Genomic DNA, 16,715 nt, shown 5'->3' on the forward strand with positions numbered 1-16,715 from the left:
AGTCCCGTTTTTGTCTGTGGTTGTTGTTTTTCCTCCTCTGCGACAGTTTGAATTTTTTGTTTTTGAGGGGGGGTGTTGAGGAGTGAGTTAGCAGGAGCGTGCTGGCCGCCCACTCCCTCTCCCGGCCTTCCTCTCTTGCTTCCTGTGGGAATGAAGAGGAGTATGGCTTTAACAGGGAAAGGTGGATGGGGTGGGGGTTCTTGGCCGAGAGAATGTGTGGATGTCGGGGAGGAAGCGGGCTGTTTTTAAGAGAATGGTGGGTGCATTATTGGAATTTTAAATTGAGGTGGCGGGGGGAGATTCTGTGTGTGAGTTTTGAATAACACATGAGTGGGATTGTTTGTGGGGCCTCCACGCCGGACTCATGGACTTGTGGGAGATTTATCTGACTGATGATATACTACGCTGATGAGATGAGCCAAGCCGGAATCCAGCTGTGTATACATAATCTGAATAAATGAACTTGGGGGCCCAGTCCACTCACAATAAGGTGTATTTGTCACCCCCTCTGCCATTGAAGCTGAGAAACCATAGTTACATATTGTGTGTTGATAATTCATTGCAGCAGCTCAAATGATAACTAACAAAAGAGCATCCGGTGAGTCAGTAACTGTGGAATTAATCATCTAAAATAAAACTTTTTCTCTCGCTCGCTTGGCTTGGGGTTTGCTTTTGTTATATTGAGTGGATGCTACAACTCCAGTAGGACATAGCTGGCTTTTCAGCTGCTAAACTCTCTTCCAGTCAATATTTTTGAATATTTGCTGTCGCAGTCAGTTTACTTTTCCGGTTGTTGTTGATGTTTTGAATAATGAAGGGAAGCTTCTCCAAAGAGAGGAGCCAACTCAACAGATGAGAAAATGAAATCCTGTTGTTTAAGTTTAAAAATTGCCTACCAATCGGAATTTCACCAGTGCTGAACAAGAACACCAATTTGGTAGATTCTGAAAAGCCAGCCATTAATGCTTGAATTAGGGGAAGGCAGGACTTTGTAACGGGTATTATATGACATATTTTACAAGTCATTCTACACATGAGTCCATGCTTGTGTATACTCTACACTGGATTATCTGTTAGCTTGTTGCTCCCCAGAGACTCTCCAGCTGGTCCAAAATGCCACTGCCCGAGCACTGACTAGAACTTGGCGAAGAGATCATATTTTCTGTGCTTGAAAGGCTGAACAATAACGCCAGATTAGTCCATTCCTTCTGGCAAAAAATCAAAAAATCAAAACAAAAGGTCAATTGTGCTGAAATCAAAGTTGGAGCGGAGCTGTAGGGGGTAGTCATGCATATTACAAATCTGTTCATCTGAGAAGTCGCAGTAGATCTTCAACTTGTCCCTTTAAGACAGAATTAATTATTGGAGTGGAGTGATGGGCTTCATAGTCACCTACTTTATACCTGGTGGATTAAAAGAGAGATGATATCCTGACAGGAAGTTCAAAACTCTTTTTTTGACTGTTCTCAGTCTCGGTTTAAAGATTTGTATTAGTTGGTCTTAAAAACACAAATGTCATTCTCTTTGGACTCGTTACAGTCCGATTGGACAATTTCCAAAGGCACTCTGATAAATTTCATAAGGTACACAAAAACTACATTAAAGGGAAGTCAACACACCTTTATTTTTGACAATAATATGTTCTATGCAACCCCACTAGTCTCAATATGGCGTTCTGGTTAATATTGCGTTAGTAGAATATGAGTTAAGCAGCAAAATCCAGCTCTTTATCCATCTCAGAGGGCGGCCATTTTACCACTTGCTGTCGACTGAAGATGACATCAATGTTGCTCGGGTACAACAACCAATCACAGCGCAACTTAAAACAAACAAACAAACAGGTGAGCTGTGATCGGTCGTTGCCTGAGCCCTGAGCAACTCAGCAAGTAACAAAATGGCCGCCCCCTGAGAAGGTTAAGACCAGCTGGATTTTGCTTCATAACTCATATTCCATAAATGAATATTAATCAGAATGTCATGTTTAGACTAGTGAGGTCACATATAACATATTATTGTCAAAAATTATTATGGTTAACTACCATTTTAAGCTTTTTGGTCTCACTATACTTGTGTGCCAACTTCGGTCCAAAGTATTACAAAAAATAAAATAAAAAATAAACGCAAATAAATCCGTTTGCATCATTTCATTCCTTCACTCAATTAGAATCAATAACGTGATATGCAGTATTGTAATGTATAGAGTAATCGGAATTGCTAAATTCTTCTCAAATCTCAACCCAGCCGTTGTGGCTTTGCCAATTCAGATAAGATGTGTGGCGATGTCCAAACCAGTGCAGCGACAACTGCGTCAGCACACGCGCGTGGGCAGTGAGTATTGCGTGTTAAACTTTACAATGTTATATACTAGCTAGCTGCATGCCACCTTTCCTTACGCCTCTGGTTCCATGTCGCAATCCAACAGATTCATTGGGCAACTTCAGCCTTGTCGTAAAATAAGGTATCCAGAATGATTGATACAGCACTTCCTTTGGATTTTGCTGATTTGGCTGGTGGCTGAGTGGACATACATGGAAGTACTGTCCCAGTGTGAGGAATTGTGAGCACACGTTGCGCATCCCCTTTGAAATCCAGCTTCCTCGAGCTGAGTTACGTCCCAAACATTAATTTAGCCCAGCCAAGAGTAACTGCAGTGTCTCATACACTTTTAAACACATCATCCTTTTTTGGTCTGGTAGAGCTTTGAGCGGACTGAACTTCACAGGCACATTCAATGAGCTTGTGTATTCCAGATGGGTGCCCCGTGAGTAGTCTTCAGGGAAAACGCGGCCATGTTCATAGGTTACGTGTCATTTCCACAGTTTGACCTTACAACCAACAGCTTAAGTCCACTTTTAGCTTAACCACAAACCGCTCCTGACTACCCCCTCTCCGATTCTATCCCACGAGGACAACCAGGAAGATACCTCAGCTTCATTGTTATTGTTCAATTTTAAAGTGTTGAACAGCACTTGAGGTCTCAACATGGACCAAAACAGTTGGATGATGTTGGAGTGATTTATTATTGAGGTAAAGGAATTTCCATCAGTGAAGAAATATAATCTCTTCTTCTAGTTCTAGCCAGTACTCGGACAGCAGCATTTAGGACCAGATGGAGAGTCTTTATGGGATTTGTTAGAGGGGCCAGCTAATAGAAATCTACAATAGTTTTTCAGCATTCAATTTTGACTTTTATCACAGATTCACTGTCATTGAAACGAGTTTCATTTGAGCCCACTTCATAATTAGAACCAGATTGTTTTGCGCTAACAGGGTTTTTCCTGGCTCAAATTGAGGCAGAGGTGGTATGACCCTGACTATGACGGGTGACTACCGGTCTTATTTTAAAGTATCGGTACTCGCAGCGGTGACCGAAACCATTATGGGCCGCCCTCCTGCAGCCATTTTACAATCAGGGACTAGAAATTAGAAATTATATGAATACGAAGTTGCCATTCACTTTTTTCCATGTTTTTTTTTTAAACCTGCAATCATTAAAAATTAATCCTCTAGTACATATTAAATTGTAAATATAGCTCGGCGTTGTTATAAAACACTATTGTTATGACTTTGGCGATGGCTGGAGCGCAACCAGGAAATGGCCGTGCGCAACAGCTGCTCCATGATCTGTTTCTTCTTCGGTACATTAAAGTTTTAAAATAGGAAAAACACAAAGCTGTTTCTTCTTTGGTCGTTGCTTCAGGTCTTTCCGCTGCACTGCTGTTGACATAGCGCAATAATGCAACTGCAGTTAAAATGCGTTCCTGCCGAGCTCAATCCACACAGCTGGAGCGCTGGGTTGAGCCATATTAGTGGCTCAGGCTGGAGGTGGTAAGCAAATTAGGTAGAGGTGGCCGCCTCTGAATTTTGTACACAGGAAAAACCGTGGCTAAAAGTCAGATTTTTTTTTTTTTTTTTTTGCTTTCCTAATTTTACATTCAAAACTGATTTTTTTTTTTTTTTTTGCATGAGTGAGTCCATGTAGTGACGCTCGCTCTGGATAGTGATGATTTTTTTCCCTCCTAGTTCTAGTCGGTACTCATGCGGCAGCATTTGGGGTCAAGTGCAGAGTCAGCCTGCCAATGGAAAGTTACAAGAAAGGTCGCAAAAAGCAATGGGTTAGTTTTTCAGCATTCTGTTTTGATGACCTTGCTGACTGCGCTACATATACAATAGCAATAAACAATCGAAGGATGGCCTGCGGGATACGCCGTGGCCGTCTACGACCCTGCTTTTCTACTTTTGAGACCTTTTCTCCCCCTCCCTTTCCATCACTTCCTGTCCTCAGTAGTACATAAAGCTAGATTCCGTCCATCCTCCTCTTCCCCCGGAGACGAGAATCAGCTACCATCTGGTCCAGCATCACAGGGTAGCCGCCTGGAGCAGATCCAGTGCAAAGAGCAACTTCCTGACATGTCAGAGGAGGCTTGTGTTTCTTCTTTTCCCTTCGTTTTAAATCCTCTAGTCCTTTATTGCAGCCCTCCCACCTTTTTATTCCCTTTCCGAGGCCCAGAGTTGTTTGCTGTCGGGGCCTGAGGCATCTCTCGCATAAAGGAAAAATGTATCTCCACTTTTAAAGTGAACAGGATGTCGATACCTTTCAAATCAACCTCATAAAAAGGAAAAGAAAAAGAAAAAAACAGTGGACACCAGTAAAATGAACATACCATATTTCCTCAAGGCTGGGGGAGTTTATATGCTCAACTCAAACAGTAGCAGGTGTGAGTTTAGTTTTTAGCCTTTATTGGGGGAGGAGATATATTTTTTTTGTTAATATTTTCCACAAATAATACTGCATCCAGCAACACTTTCTCTTTAAAACTCGAAACCCTAAACAACCCTAAATGTCAGCCTTAAAAGATAGCATGACTGATCTACTGGTGTGCTTCTGGAGGGACCCTCACACATGGTGGTAACAAGAAAAACAAAAAAGGTCTAGCATGATCCAGTCATTAGTTGGTCCACTCCAATTCAGCAGGGGGCAGTAATGTGCATTACACATTGATTAGCATTTTGCTTAAAAGGTTTTTGATGATGATGATTTTATTGAGATTAGTCAGCCAGCTGATATTAGCGTTATTTATATCAGGAAAAAAAAATCTGCCAATTTTTTTGGCTAATTTTCCCTCTGTTTAGCAGTTAAGCAAATAATAAAGCATAAAGTATTATAAAAAAAAGTTCAATGTTCTGCCTGTAATTCTTTATTTTTGTGTTAAGGGACTCAAAAAGATATCCATCCATCCATCCATCCATTTTCTTGACCGCTTATTCCTCACAAGGGTCGCGGGGGCTGCTGGCGCCTATCTCAGCTGGCTCTGGGCATTAGGCAGGGGACACCCTGGACTGGTTGCCAACCAATCGCAGGGCACACAGAGACGAACAACCATCCACACTCACACGCACACCTAGGGACAATTCGGAGCGCCCAATTAACCTGCCATGCATGTCTTTGGAATGTGGGAGGAGACCGGAGTACCCGGAGAAGACCCACGCGGGCACGGGGAGAACATGCAAACTCCACCCAGGAAGGTCCGAGCCTGGACTCGAACCGGAGACCTCAGAACTGGGAAGCGGACGTGCTAACCACTCGACTACCGTGCCGCCCTCAAAAAGATATTTATCCATTATATATTTTTTATTAAACGGTAGATTAATCGGTTATCAGAATGTTATCCTACAAAATATCGGAATCATCATTTGTAAAGTAATACTGTAAAAATACTAATAATAGTAATAGGACAATACTGTAAGTAGAGGATGGTGTAATTTTTCACCCTTGAAGGGAAAGTCAAGCGAAAAATTGTCTTTACAATAATGTTCTCTGCTGTGCCACTAGTCTACAACATGATATTCTGATTGTGGAATATGAATTAAGAGCAAAATCCACCCGTTTTTATCCATCTCAGAGGCATTATTTCCTGACTACTTTTTATTAGCCAGTGATTGGTGTTTATTTTGTACTTCGTATTCGTATAGTGATTAAATAAAGTGGGATTGATGTTGTACTATGTGACCGGTTCGGTCATTGTTTTCCAAAGTAAAAACAGATGTTAGCAAATGTCTTATTTTGATTAAACACGGAAGATAATCAGTCTTCTACAAAAATCAGTGAACAATTACTGTTGATATGGTGAAATCAGAAGATTTGAACAATTTTAAATCAGAAAATCTCTCCAAACAATTACTTGAATATTAAAATAGTTGTAGAATAATTTGATAATCGATTAATTGATTAATTTGGACAGCTCTAGTCATCACATAAAGGGCTCAGCTTGCTAACATCACATGACCAAACTTCGAAATCAGGGGAGTCGTGATTGGTTGTTACCTTGAGCATGTCACGTTTGCTAGCTCAGTCCTTAGTTACTGTGATGTCATTTTCAGTTGACATTACAGTAAGTGGCAAATTCTTAATTCATATTCCACAAACATAATAATAATTAGAATGTTGTGTTTAAACTAGTGGGTTGACATAAAACATATTATTGTCAAAAATAAATATTTGACTTGACTTCCCTTTTAAATGAGGCAGCAGACCAATGATTTGTTATTGGACTGAAGGCAGAGGTTACATAACTTTCTTTGCCCTAATGCTGTTGACTGGGAAATCAACAAGAATGGCAGTTAGCATCCTCCTTTGATTATGTATATGTTTTCACATAATTGAATGAGCAGCCTCTGGAAGCAGCGTAATTCAATTGCAGATAGCGGACGAGAGGAAGCGGCCCGCTCGTAAAACGCGCCTTGATTTAAACGCGCATTGGATGTCCAACAAGCAACCATTAGACATGTTTTGACGGGTTTTTGCTTGAGTCCCAGGAAAGTCACGGTTTGAATTTGTGGACTTTCATTATTTTGTCGGAAAACACCGTTTCATACGAGGTGTAATTGAGAAGTAAAAACCTTGTATTTATGTCCCACTCGGGCCGCGTTAGAATTGAGCTTATAGTGTTTGTTGTAAATCTTCCAGTTATCACCGTTCAGTTTTGCTTGGCGTAGTATCAACCTTCAGATTGGAAGATATTTTTAAGTTACAGATGGAAGAAGATCAGATAAATCAGCATCACTTGCATCATAACGAACTCACACGCAAGCCTGTGCAATAGCCCATTTTGGTAACATTGGGAAAGTTTCTGCTTGTCAGTTGAGTGTCACATTTCTCATGCACACAAACACAACCACCTTTTGTTCACTGCAACACAAACATTTAGCCATATAGCATTTTAAAAAGTTTACTCTGCAATTTTTTTCTAGAAAAATATTTGTGACATTACTTTTTTCAAATTATTTATTTATTTTTTAGCAATTTTACTTAACGCTTGTAAAATTATGACTTCGACCTTGTAAGATAACTTTTATGTTTGTGTACAATTTTGACAAATTTACTCTTGTAACTAGACTAAGTGCAATTTCTGGAGAAATTGCGTGGGAATGCTGAAAACTGAATGCTAAGCTGAATGTCGTAAATTGAAAGATAAATTATGTGAAAATTACAAAGTTTTCATTGAAGTTGAAAGATAAATGGATAAAAGGAAAACTTGAACTGCAATCTAAGGTGGGATTTAATCATTTCAGAGAAAATAATAAAAATAATCCATTTCCTGATTCGATAGTCAGTTGGTACTACACCATCAAATGTACTAAAATGTGGTCCAAGCAGGGTTTGAACCCAGGTTCTCCATGAGGGAAGCAGTTGCTCTAATGACTGAGCTAACTTCCCTTGTTCAAATTCAATGCTAATGTCGTATGTATTTTAAAAATAGCCATCTGATGAAAGCCAATGTGCATTTAATCTTTTCAGTTGCCAATTGATATATTTGCAATGTACAGTCAGAGGTGGGATTCGAACCCGGGACCTCCTGGTTAGTGGACAGCACACTTAGCAGTATCAGAGAGCAAGTAATGATGACTTAGACTTAGAAAAAGTTCAGTGTCAGTCCCATTGAAAATGAATGGGGAAAAGTTGATATTTAACGTTAAATTGTGCAAGTACTCTAAATAATGTGGAATCAGACCATATATACCCCGGAAGGCATGATTTTTTTCAGCAAGTTGAAATTTGAATGCTGTAAATCGGAAGTATAATGTGGGAGTTGTTTGTCGGCAAAACAGTGAGGAGAATAAAAATCCGAATAACATATATGAGATGCTTTCAGCATTCCTGCAATTTCTTCTTCAAATGATTTACAAATTACTTCATTTTCAAACCATTACGACAAAAATAGCAGCAGTTTTTATGAAGAAATCCAACTTAATTTGTAATTTTACTTTATCTCGTAAAATAACTGATCAGAGTAAACACTAATAGACCTGTGATTAGGGAATTAAGCAAAGCAAAGATGGTTCGCTTTATTATATTGGCTCCTCATGGGGTCATTAATCTCAATGCGCACACACAGACTGCACACAGAGACACTCCTTAGTTCAGTTGCTATTACCTCCATGTGAAGGCAGGAAGTGAAGCAACAGCTAATTGGTCTCCGTTCTAGTGATATTGACGTCAGCACAAGCCCCGCCCATGTGCTGGGCGACAGGTAGGTCTGAGTCAAAAGTGACTCCGGTATAATGGAACACCAAAGTGTGTATTTATTTTTTCAACTGTAGTACAAGCCGTTTTTTTTTCTACTAGCCATAAATGGGCAAGACACACACATAGATGAGTCAAGGTTATAGGTAACTAAAACTAGCAAAAATAATCCAAACCAAAACTCATAAAACATTTTTGTTCGTTTTTTAACTATAATTATAGCATCACCATGGTGTCAAAGGTAAGATTTAATCATTATATGCCTATAGTTAATTTTTGGAAGGGCTTCAAATACTTTAATGTATTATTCCCGTTAAAGTTAATCTTTTTTAGAAAAATAAAATAAAAAAATGTGATTTTCTGTAATTTTTTCTTGGAAAATAAAAAAAATTGTCCTAAAAAAAAAAGACTTTTTTTCCTAATATATTTATACTTATATATTAACGTTAAAGCTTTCATTCTTGATTTAGTTTGTACTTTATTCTCGTACGATTACAGTACAAATTTTTCTTTATTTTTTTTTATTTTTTTTTAGTGATATGACAAATCTTGAAAGACCTTTGATCCCACCACCTTCTTCTAATGACTCGCAATGCAAGAACTATATAAAACAAATCCAGCCTTTACAAAAATAATAAATAGCTTTAATGAATTCATAAATGCAGAATTTTTGGGTGTCGCTGGATTACACAGTTGTTTGTTCCAGTTGGGAAAAATCTTAACGAGCCCAGTGAGGCAAGCTTGCGGTGGCTCATGTGTTGATTCAGCCTGACCTCGTTTTATGTGTCGCGGCCTAATAAGGAAGTGACTTTATGGTCCCAGGCTATCAGGTCATTTACCACCTGCAGGGCCCGTTATGAAATCAGGCACTCCAAGCAGAAGCAGCTCCGTGGCTTTTCTTGTTTCTTGTTTTTTTTTTCCCTCCACTTCTTGCTTAGCTAACCTGGCGGGGGATGTTTGTTGACGTCACCCGCCTCGCCCCGCCTTTCGTTGTAAATCAGAATCATGTAGTAACGGGGGAAAGCAGCTGTGCGAAGTGTACATATTTACCGTACACGCCGTTTGCTTATTACGCTTTGGCTTGAGGAATAATTACAGCGCTAATTGTATCTCGCGTGGCTCCTCTAATGAATTTAAAGCTCCCTAGTGTGCCTTGAGTTGCCGTGGACGGTTGGCCCGGTTCATGTCAGCAAGGACCCTCGGGGAGCAGCTAATGAGGAGGGAGAGGGAGGACGACGGCAGGCAGCTGTTGACGTCCTAATTCCCGCTTATTCACTGCAATGCAGTGGTTTGCTTATGCTCCTTAGACGATCTTAAATGGGATACAAACATGCCAATAATTAGGCAATTTTTCCTACTTTATCTGTAGTTAACTGCAGCTATTGAATATTTTTAGAATAAAGTATTATACCAATTATATGGTCGATTAATGGAGTAAACAGATAAAAATGGATTTGTGATATTGAATGCGATAACATGCATGCGAGGGGTAATTTTCATCTCCACTTGAGCTCCCTTTCATCGTATTTGAGTGTGTTTGGCTTTAAAGGTGACTTCACGTCATATTATATTTTGTTTTCTTTCTTGTGACTCATTTTTATTGGGGGGGGGGGGAGTGATGACTTAATCTGTATTCTAAAAATGATTTTTCATATATTCAAAATGATTTTTCATATATTTTGGCTTTATGCTTTTTTAAAATTTATTTTATTTTATTTTTTACTCCCCCCCCCCCCCCCCCCCTCAAAACAAGATGCAGCCTTATTGTATGATTACCGGTAACTTTACTGAAAAACACTTTTTTTTTTTTCTGTTACTTTTTGAAAGGTATTTATTGTACATGAAAAATAATGAAGATATCAAATTCATTCTGGACAAAATATGAACTTTTCACTGCTGAAAATTGTTCGAGTCAAGTATCCCTTTAAGTATCATAGCTGGTGTAAGCAGTGTCCACAAGTACCCGATACCATTCCTATCAGGTTTATTTTCCAATATAATCTACTGACTACTTTGCTTTGCATAAGAATTGCTAAGATTATGGCTAATCTATTTGCCAGTCAAGTGCTAACCTGTTGTGGAATGCGACCCAGGAGACTTTACAATACAGCAGTGCCCTGATTTCCACTACACATCTGGAAGACTCTTTGCTTGCTAGCTCTTATTGCAAAGCCGTAAATCTCCACTTTAAAAGAGTCAGGAAAAAAAAAATCCATTATACAGTTAATAAATGTGCAGGTAATATGAGTGAATGTATGGCAGTGTTATTGGTGGCGGAGGGGTTTACACAGCACGGGTGACTCCTGCAGGGTTCCGGTCAGAACCCGTCGGACCGGCTCACGCTACAATGGAAGACTCATTCATCAGAGTTAAAAAAAACAAAACAATCCCCAGTTTTGTTTAGTCAGCACTTATCTTGAAAGCCTTTCTTATTCAAACATTGTTGCCTAATAAGCTACATTTGCTGCTACTCTAACACTTGTAGCATTTAAAGAAGACATGTTATGCTTTCTCTTTTTCACAAAACACTTCTCAGGTGTCAAGCCTGGTGAGTGACGTATGCGTTTTCCATCTGCTGCCAGTACCAATGTACCCGTCTCATTTTCACCCACCAGCAAGATTTTGTGCTTTGTTGTGGGGATGTGATTCCAATAGTAGAAGCAACCCACATTGGCTATTTTTACATGAAAGCAGGCCACATTATGACTAGATGGAGGAAATGCACAAGCCTGTGTGTTTGTTGTGCAATGCCGATGACTGATAGCATTTCAGGCTGACATTTGTGGCATTGTCCCATAGTTACAGATGTTTGTATTTTTCTCGGCAGTGTGCCAAGGCATCACCAACCGCTTAAATTTGCTGGGCTCCAAAGACGACCACTACCTGAACATGGTAAAGACCTACAGCAACTGCACTGTGGTCCTGGAGAACCTGGAGGTCACCTACATGGAGGAGCACCGTGACTTGTCCTTCCTCAGGGTAAGAGCGTATTACTCTTCTGTGTTAAAATGACTGTTCTTGAAAAATACTGTCACGTGAGCTGCACACCAAAATGAAGGCAAGACAGATGTTGGACAACAGAAAGACTTTATAGACAAAAATGTAAATAGACAACAGAGAGCAGGGCTGGATGCAGATGACCTTGAAGAAAACACTTGAGCTGGCTGGATGCAGAGAAAACCTCAACATACTGACTAAAGTGTCATTTACTAACTCTCGCTGGGGCATTGCACACGTCTGTATGACCGAATAAAAGACTATTTGATCAAATAAGAGTGACTAGACAAACTAAGAGTGACTCATATAGGCACATAGCGACAGCATCTGACCACATTATCACATCATCACGAGACATAGTAACCGCATAAGACTAAAGAAACTAAGAGTGGCTAATACATTGTCATCATACATCGTCATAAGGGACATGGTAACTGCATAGGACTGGACTTATTAAGAGTGGTTAATACATCATCATCATAATGAGGGACATAGTAACTGCATAAGACTAGACGAATTAAGAGTGGCTAATATGTCATCAGGGGCATGGTAACTTCATAAGACTAGACAAACTAAAAGTGGCTAATACGTCGTCATCATACACTATCATCATCAGGGGCATAGTAACTGCACAAGATTAGACAAACTAGAGTGGCTAATACATTATCATACATCATCATAAGGGGCACAGTAACTGCATACCACTAGTTAAACAAAGAGTGGGTAATACATCATCATCATACATTATCATCATAAGGGACATAGAAACTGCATAAGACTAGGCAAACTAAGAGTGGCGAATACATTATCACCATACATAAAAAGGGACATGGTAACTGCATAAGACTAGACAAACTAACGGTGGCTAATACATCATTATCATCATCATACATTATCATCATAAGGGACAAAGTAAGTAACCGTATAAGACTAGGCAAACTAAGAGTGGCTAATACATCATCATCATCATCATAAGGGACATAGTAACTGCATAAAACTAAACAAACTAAGAGTAGCTAATACACGGATCCATGATTCTCCTAATTATTACCAAGCAGTTGTGGTTATTTTTTTATTTTTATTTTTTTATTTATTTATTTTTTTTATTTTTTTTTTATTTTTGCGCAGTTGTGGTTATCTGAATACCCATTTGCTATTTTTGTTTCTGCAGACGATAGAAGAAGTGGGCGGCTACGTGCTCATCGCCCTCAACAGCGCATCCAGGATCCCGCTGGACAACCTGCGCATCATTCGTGGTCACTCGCTTTACGAGGGAAACTTCGCCCTATCCGTGCTGGCCAATTATGACAAAGCGTCGGGTCGGGGCACCAGCGAGCTGCTTCTGACCAGCCTCACAGGTTTGTGCCAGCACATTACTTCTTCATCTTGGTGAATACTTAGGTCATTAAAGTACAATGTTTGTTTTTTACAGAAATTATCAAAGGAGGAGTGAAGTTTGGTAACAACTACCTGTGTAACGTTGAGACCATCCAGTGGTACGACATCATTAACGAGGACAGTAAACCCAAAATGGAACTGCCATCCGTGGCTAGCAACAACCCGCTTTGTAAGTGATGCACTGACGAATATTATTACTCATTAATTAAGGCATTAATTTTTTTTTTTTATTGTTTCTTATAGGTAAAAAATGTGACAAAAGCTGCTTCAACGGTTCTTGCTGGGCACCTGGACCCCAAAACTGTCAGACTTGTAAGATGATTTCTGTTATTTACGCTAGGTTAGGGCTATAGGGCTATTTCTTATCTCGATATTCATGCCAGATATTTTGATATGATACGATTATGGGTTCATTGAAAACTAAGAATTTTGGCTAGGTCCCTTTGAAATGAGCGTACAACATCAAAATTTGCGATGTGCCGTGACATTTTCTTCACTTGTTCTCCTTTGTACAGTAACCAAGCTGAACTGTGCGCAGCAGTGCTCCAAGAGGTGCCGAGGACCCTCGCCCAGCGACTGTTGCAATGAACACTGCGCTGCCGGATGCACGGGACCTCGCCCCACTGACTGTCTGGTGAGAAGATCACAGGGATACTTTATGTATATTAGGGCAATATTACAGCGTTCGTTATCCTCGTAAAGTTAAAAATTATCTAAATTTTTTTTTAACTTTTTTACATTACTACTTTATTCTCATAAGAATACATTTATCATCGTACTACAAGTACTAAGAAAAAATAACTTCTAACTTTTGAAATAAGTTTAGAATATATAACTTGAAAGGACTATGACAAAATAAAAATAAGAAGAACGTGAAATAAGAATAGAATAAACTAAAATAAGAGCAACTGAAAAAACTGTAAAACCAAATATGGAATGTTCCTGTGCATTTTGGCCTCTTGGGGGCAGTGTGGTGCCATGCATCCATGGCGTACACATTTAAAGTGAGTAAAGAAGAAAATTGCGATTGAATTCTGTTAAAATAACTCGTTTTTCACACATTGGGAAGAATTTGTGCCTTTGTGTAGTGCTATATCAACTGTGGGTATGTGTTCCCACAAAATTTGTGTGTGGATATTCGTTGTTTGAAGGAAAAACACAAGTCGTTGCTAACTTCCTGTTAGCGCTAGGCTAGTGATGTTTTAAAAACGAAGCATATTTTGTATTTAAATATATAGTAGATGTAATTCTTAAATTCATAGCATACGGCTACACACTTGATAGTAGCTAATGCTATGCAAACAAAATGGTGCATTCCAGGTGACGTTCACAGAGTCGGAAACTTCGGTTTTCTTCGAGAACGTTTTAAGGGGAAAGTAATTGGCCGATTATAATCGGCAGCCAATTAATTGGTCGGGCCCTACTTCTAAAAATAAATAATAATAATAATAATAATAATAATAATAATAATTCATTCAATTTATAGGCACTCAAAGTTACTGTGTAACAATAAAAAATTTTTTTTTGCAATATACTGTTACGGCTTTATCCTTGTAACAGTGCGACTTATTGGCTGAAAAATACTTATTTGTATGATTACATCATGCTTATAAGAAGGAATTTATCCTCTTATGATAACAATTTAATTCTCAAATCCTTCTTTGGCACATGAACACATAAGCAAGAAACAAAACAACCAAGCCAAAATTTCCCACTTTATTTATTTATTTTTTGAAATATTTTCTTACTGGCCTTAATATTATATAATTATTGTAATCTGGTTGTCATAAAAAAAAATATAAAAAATGTTTTTTCTTGAAATGTTACTATTTAATTCTTCTTCATAGTTTTACCGTTGCAGGTTTTAACAAGATTTACATACAATTTTGAGATGGCATTCCGACTAACTAGCATTACTGCACACATTAAAGAATTATTTATTTTTCGGCGAGGGCCCAGATGTTTTTTGTTCTCTGATGGGAGGCTAAATCTTTGAAAAGTCCCATCTCGGGTTATTTAAAGCGTTATTAGCTTGTGTATTTAGCCGCAGCCTGTGCAGCCCTGGGAGCGTTGAGGCCGCTGTACAGTCCGCCATGGAGGAATGTAATGTTTTCATTAAGCCTCTGCTATGTTTGTGCTGCAGGCCTGTCGGGACATCCAGGACGACGGGGTGTGCAAGGACTCCTGCCCGGGCCTCATGCGCTACGACCCCAACCAGCACCAGCTGGTACCCAACCCACACGGGAAGTACAACTTCGGCGCCACCTGTGTCAAGAGCTGCCCGCGTAAGGATCCTGATAAACTTGACTTGCCGTCAACGCTCGCTGCTTGTTAGACATTAGGTGCTTCCCAGTTTAATGATAAACCTTGCAGACAAGGAAAGAAAATGATTGAGTTTCTGTGCATGTTAATGTAACATCTGTTCTTTCTCACTTTAACTTGGGTGTTTGAGTCACCTCAGACTGTAAACAGTCAACATTGGACAATTCCTAAATGCAGTTTTACAATACAACTTTTTTTCCCCCCTAAAAATATGACACCTCTATCTATATATATATATATATATATATATATTTATTTATTTATTTTTTGTTGTTGTTGTTGTTTTTGTCAGAATATGCCTTTTTCGTCCAAAAACTAGGGCTCTTTTTCTCAAGATTTTTTATCTTGAACTTTTCTTGGAACATATGAAATATATACTTTAAAGTTCAAGTTTTTATTTGTGTAAAATAAGTGTGAACAATAAGTGTAAGGAAAACGTTTTCTTGTCGGAGTGCTACGTTTTTTTGTGTGTTTTTTTTCCTGATGATGCCGCATTTTTCCACAAGTCTCAAATCAGAAAGAAGGCAATTTTGAATTGTAGTATTTTAGCAAGAAACATGAAGTCGAGGCACAAGATTTGCCTTCGCGGGCCGCATAAAATGATGTGGCAGGCCAGATCTGGCCCCCGGGGCCTTGAGTTTGACACATGTCCTAAGAGGACTAATTTTTCTTGAAAAATTACTCATAATGTATTCTTGGAGAGTATTATTTAAGAGTAAAATTTAATAAAAAAAACAACAACACTTTAATCTTGATTAAATGAATTTTCTTTGGAAAAAAAACAACTCTCTCAAGGGTGCTCCCTGGAAAAAAAAAATACTTTTTTTTTTTTTAATTATTATTATTTTTTTTAGTAAGACTTCTTTCTCGAAGCAATGCTATTCATAACACTATTGCAATGTCTTGAGAAAAGATGACCATCGCTCACTTTAGCTAAGTCACCTGTGAGCCTGTCAACAGTCAGCAGAGTACGATCCGATCCGATCTTGTGTGTTTGTCAACCCTCGCAGATAACTACGTGGTGACGGACCACGGCGCGTGCGTGCGGACGTGCAGCGGCAACACTTACGAGGTGGAGGAGGGTGGCGTCAGGAAGTGTGCCAAATGCGATGGACTGTGCCCCAAAGGTGAGGCCCCAAGCTGGCACTCTGCAACCCAAAGAAGGGGGGACGGGTTGGGTGGGGGTGGGGGCATCCTCTTGACTCATCCACAGCACTTGTCAATCATTATATCCTGTCGAGTGTTTGTGTACTGCATTCCAGTGCACTTCACACCTAACCCTTCGAGCTAGTTTTTTTTTATGTGCATATTAATCCATGTAATTTTTATTTAATTAGATTTTATTATTAATGAGGGAATTTTATATTGATATTTCATAAAAGTGTATTCATGAGCTGTTGAGACTCATTTAGTGAGCCAGTCTCCTCTATTAGCATCCACCAAAAACATCAAGCTACACCTATTTATCATGAAT

General features: G+C 39.1%; 1 protein-coding gene across 2 annotated transcripts in view; it reads left to right on the top strand.

Moving 5' to 3' along the window:
- Positions 1-16,715, top strand: part of egfra (epidermal growth factor receptor a (erythroblastic leukemia viral (v-erb-b) oncogene homolog, avian)) — a 66,980-nt gene that overhangs the window by 22,690 nt on the left and 27,575 nt on the right. For both annotated transcript variants that reach the window (XM_077518352.1, XM_077518348.1), the window contains exons 2-8: positions 11,352-11,503; positions 12,693-12,879; positions 12,954-13,088; positions 13,163-13,231; positions 13,435-13,553; positions 15,063-15,204; positions 16,252-16,368. In XM_077518352.1, the coding sequence (XP_077374478.1) occupies positions 11,352-11,503; positions 12,693-12,879; positions 12,954-13,088; positions 13,163-13,231; positions 13,435-13,553; positions 15,063-15,204; positions 16,252-16,368 (921 nt within the window). The remainder of the gene's footprint in view (positions 1-11,351; positions 11,504-12,692; positions 12,880-12,953; positions 13,089-13,162; positions 13,232-13,434; positions 13,554-15,062; positions 15,205-16,251; positions 16,369-16,715) is intronic.

The sequence above is a fragment of the Festucalex cinctus genome, chromosome 1 (genome assembly GCF_051991245.1).
Source record: "Festucalex cinctus isolate MCC-2025b chromosome 1, RoL_Fcin_1.0, whole genome shotgun sequence".
Classification (NCBI taxonomy): Eukaryota; Metazoa; Chordata; class Actinopteri; order Syngnathiformes; family Syngnathidae; genus Festucalex; species Festucalex cinctus.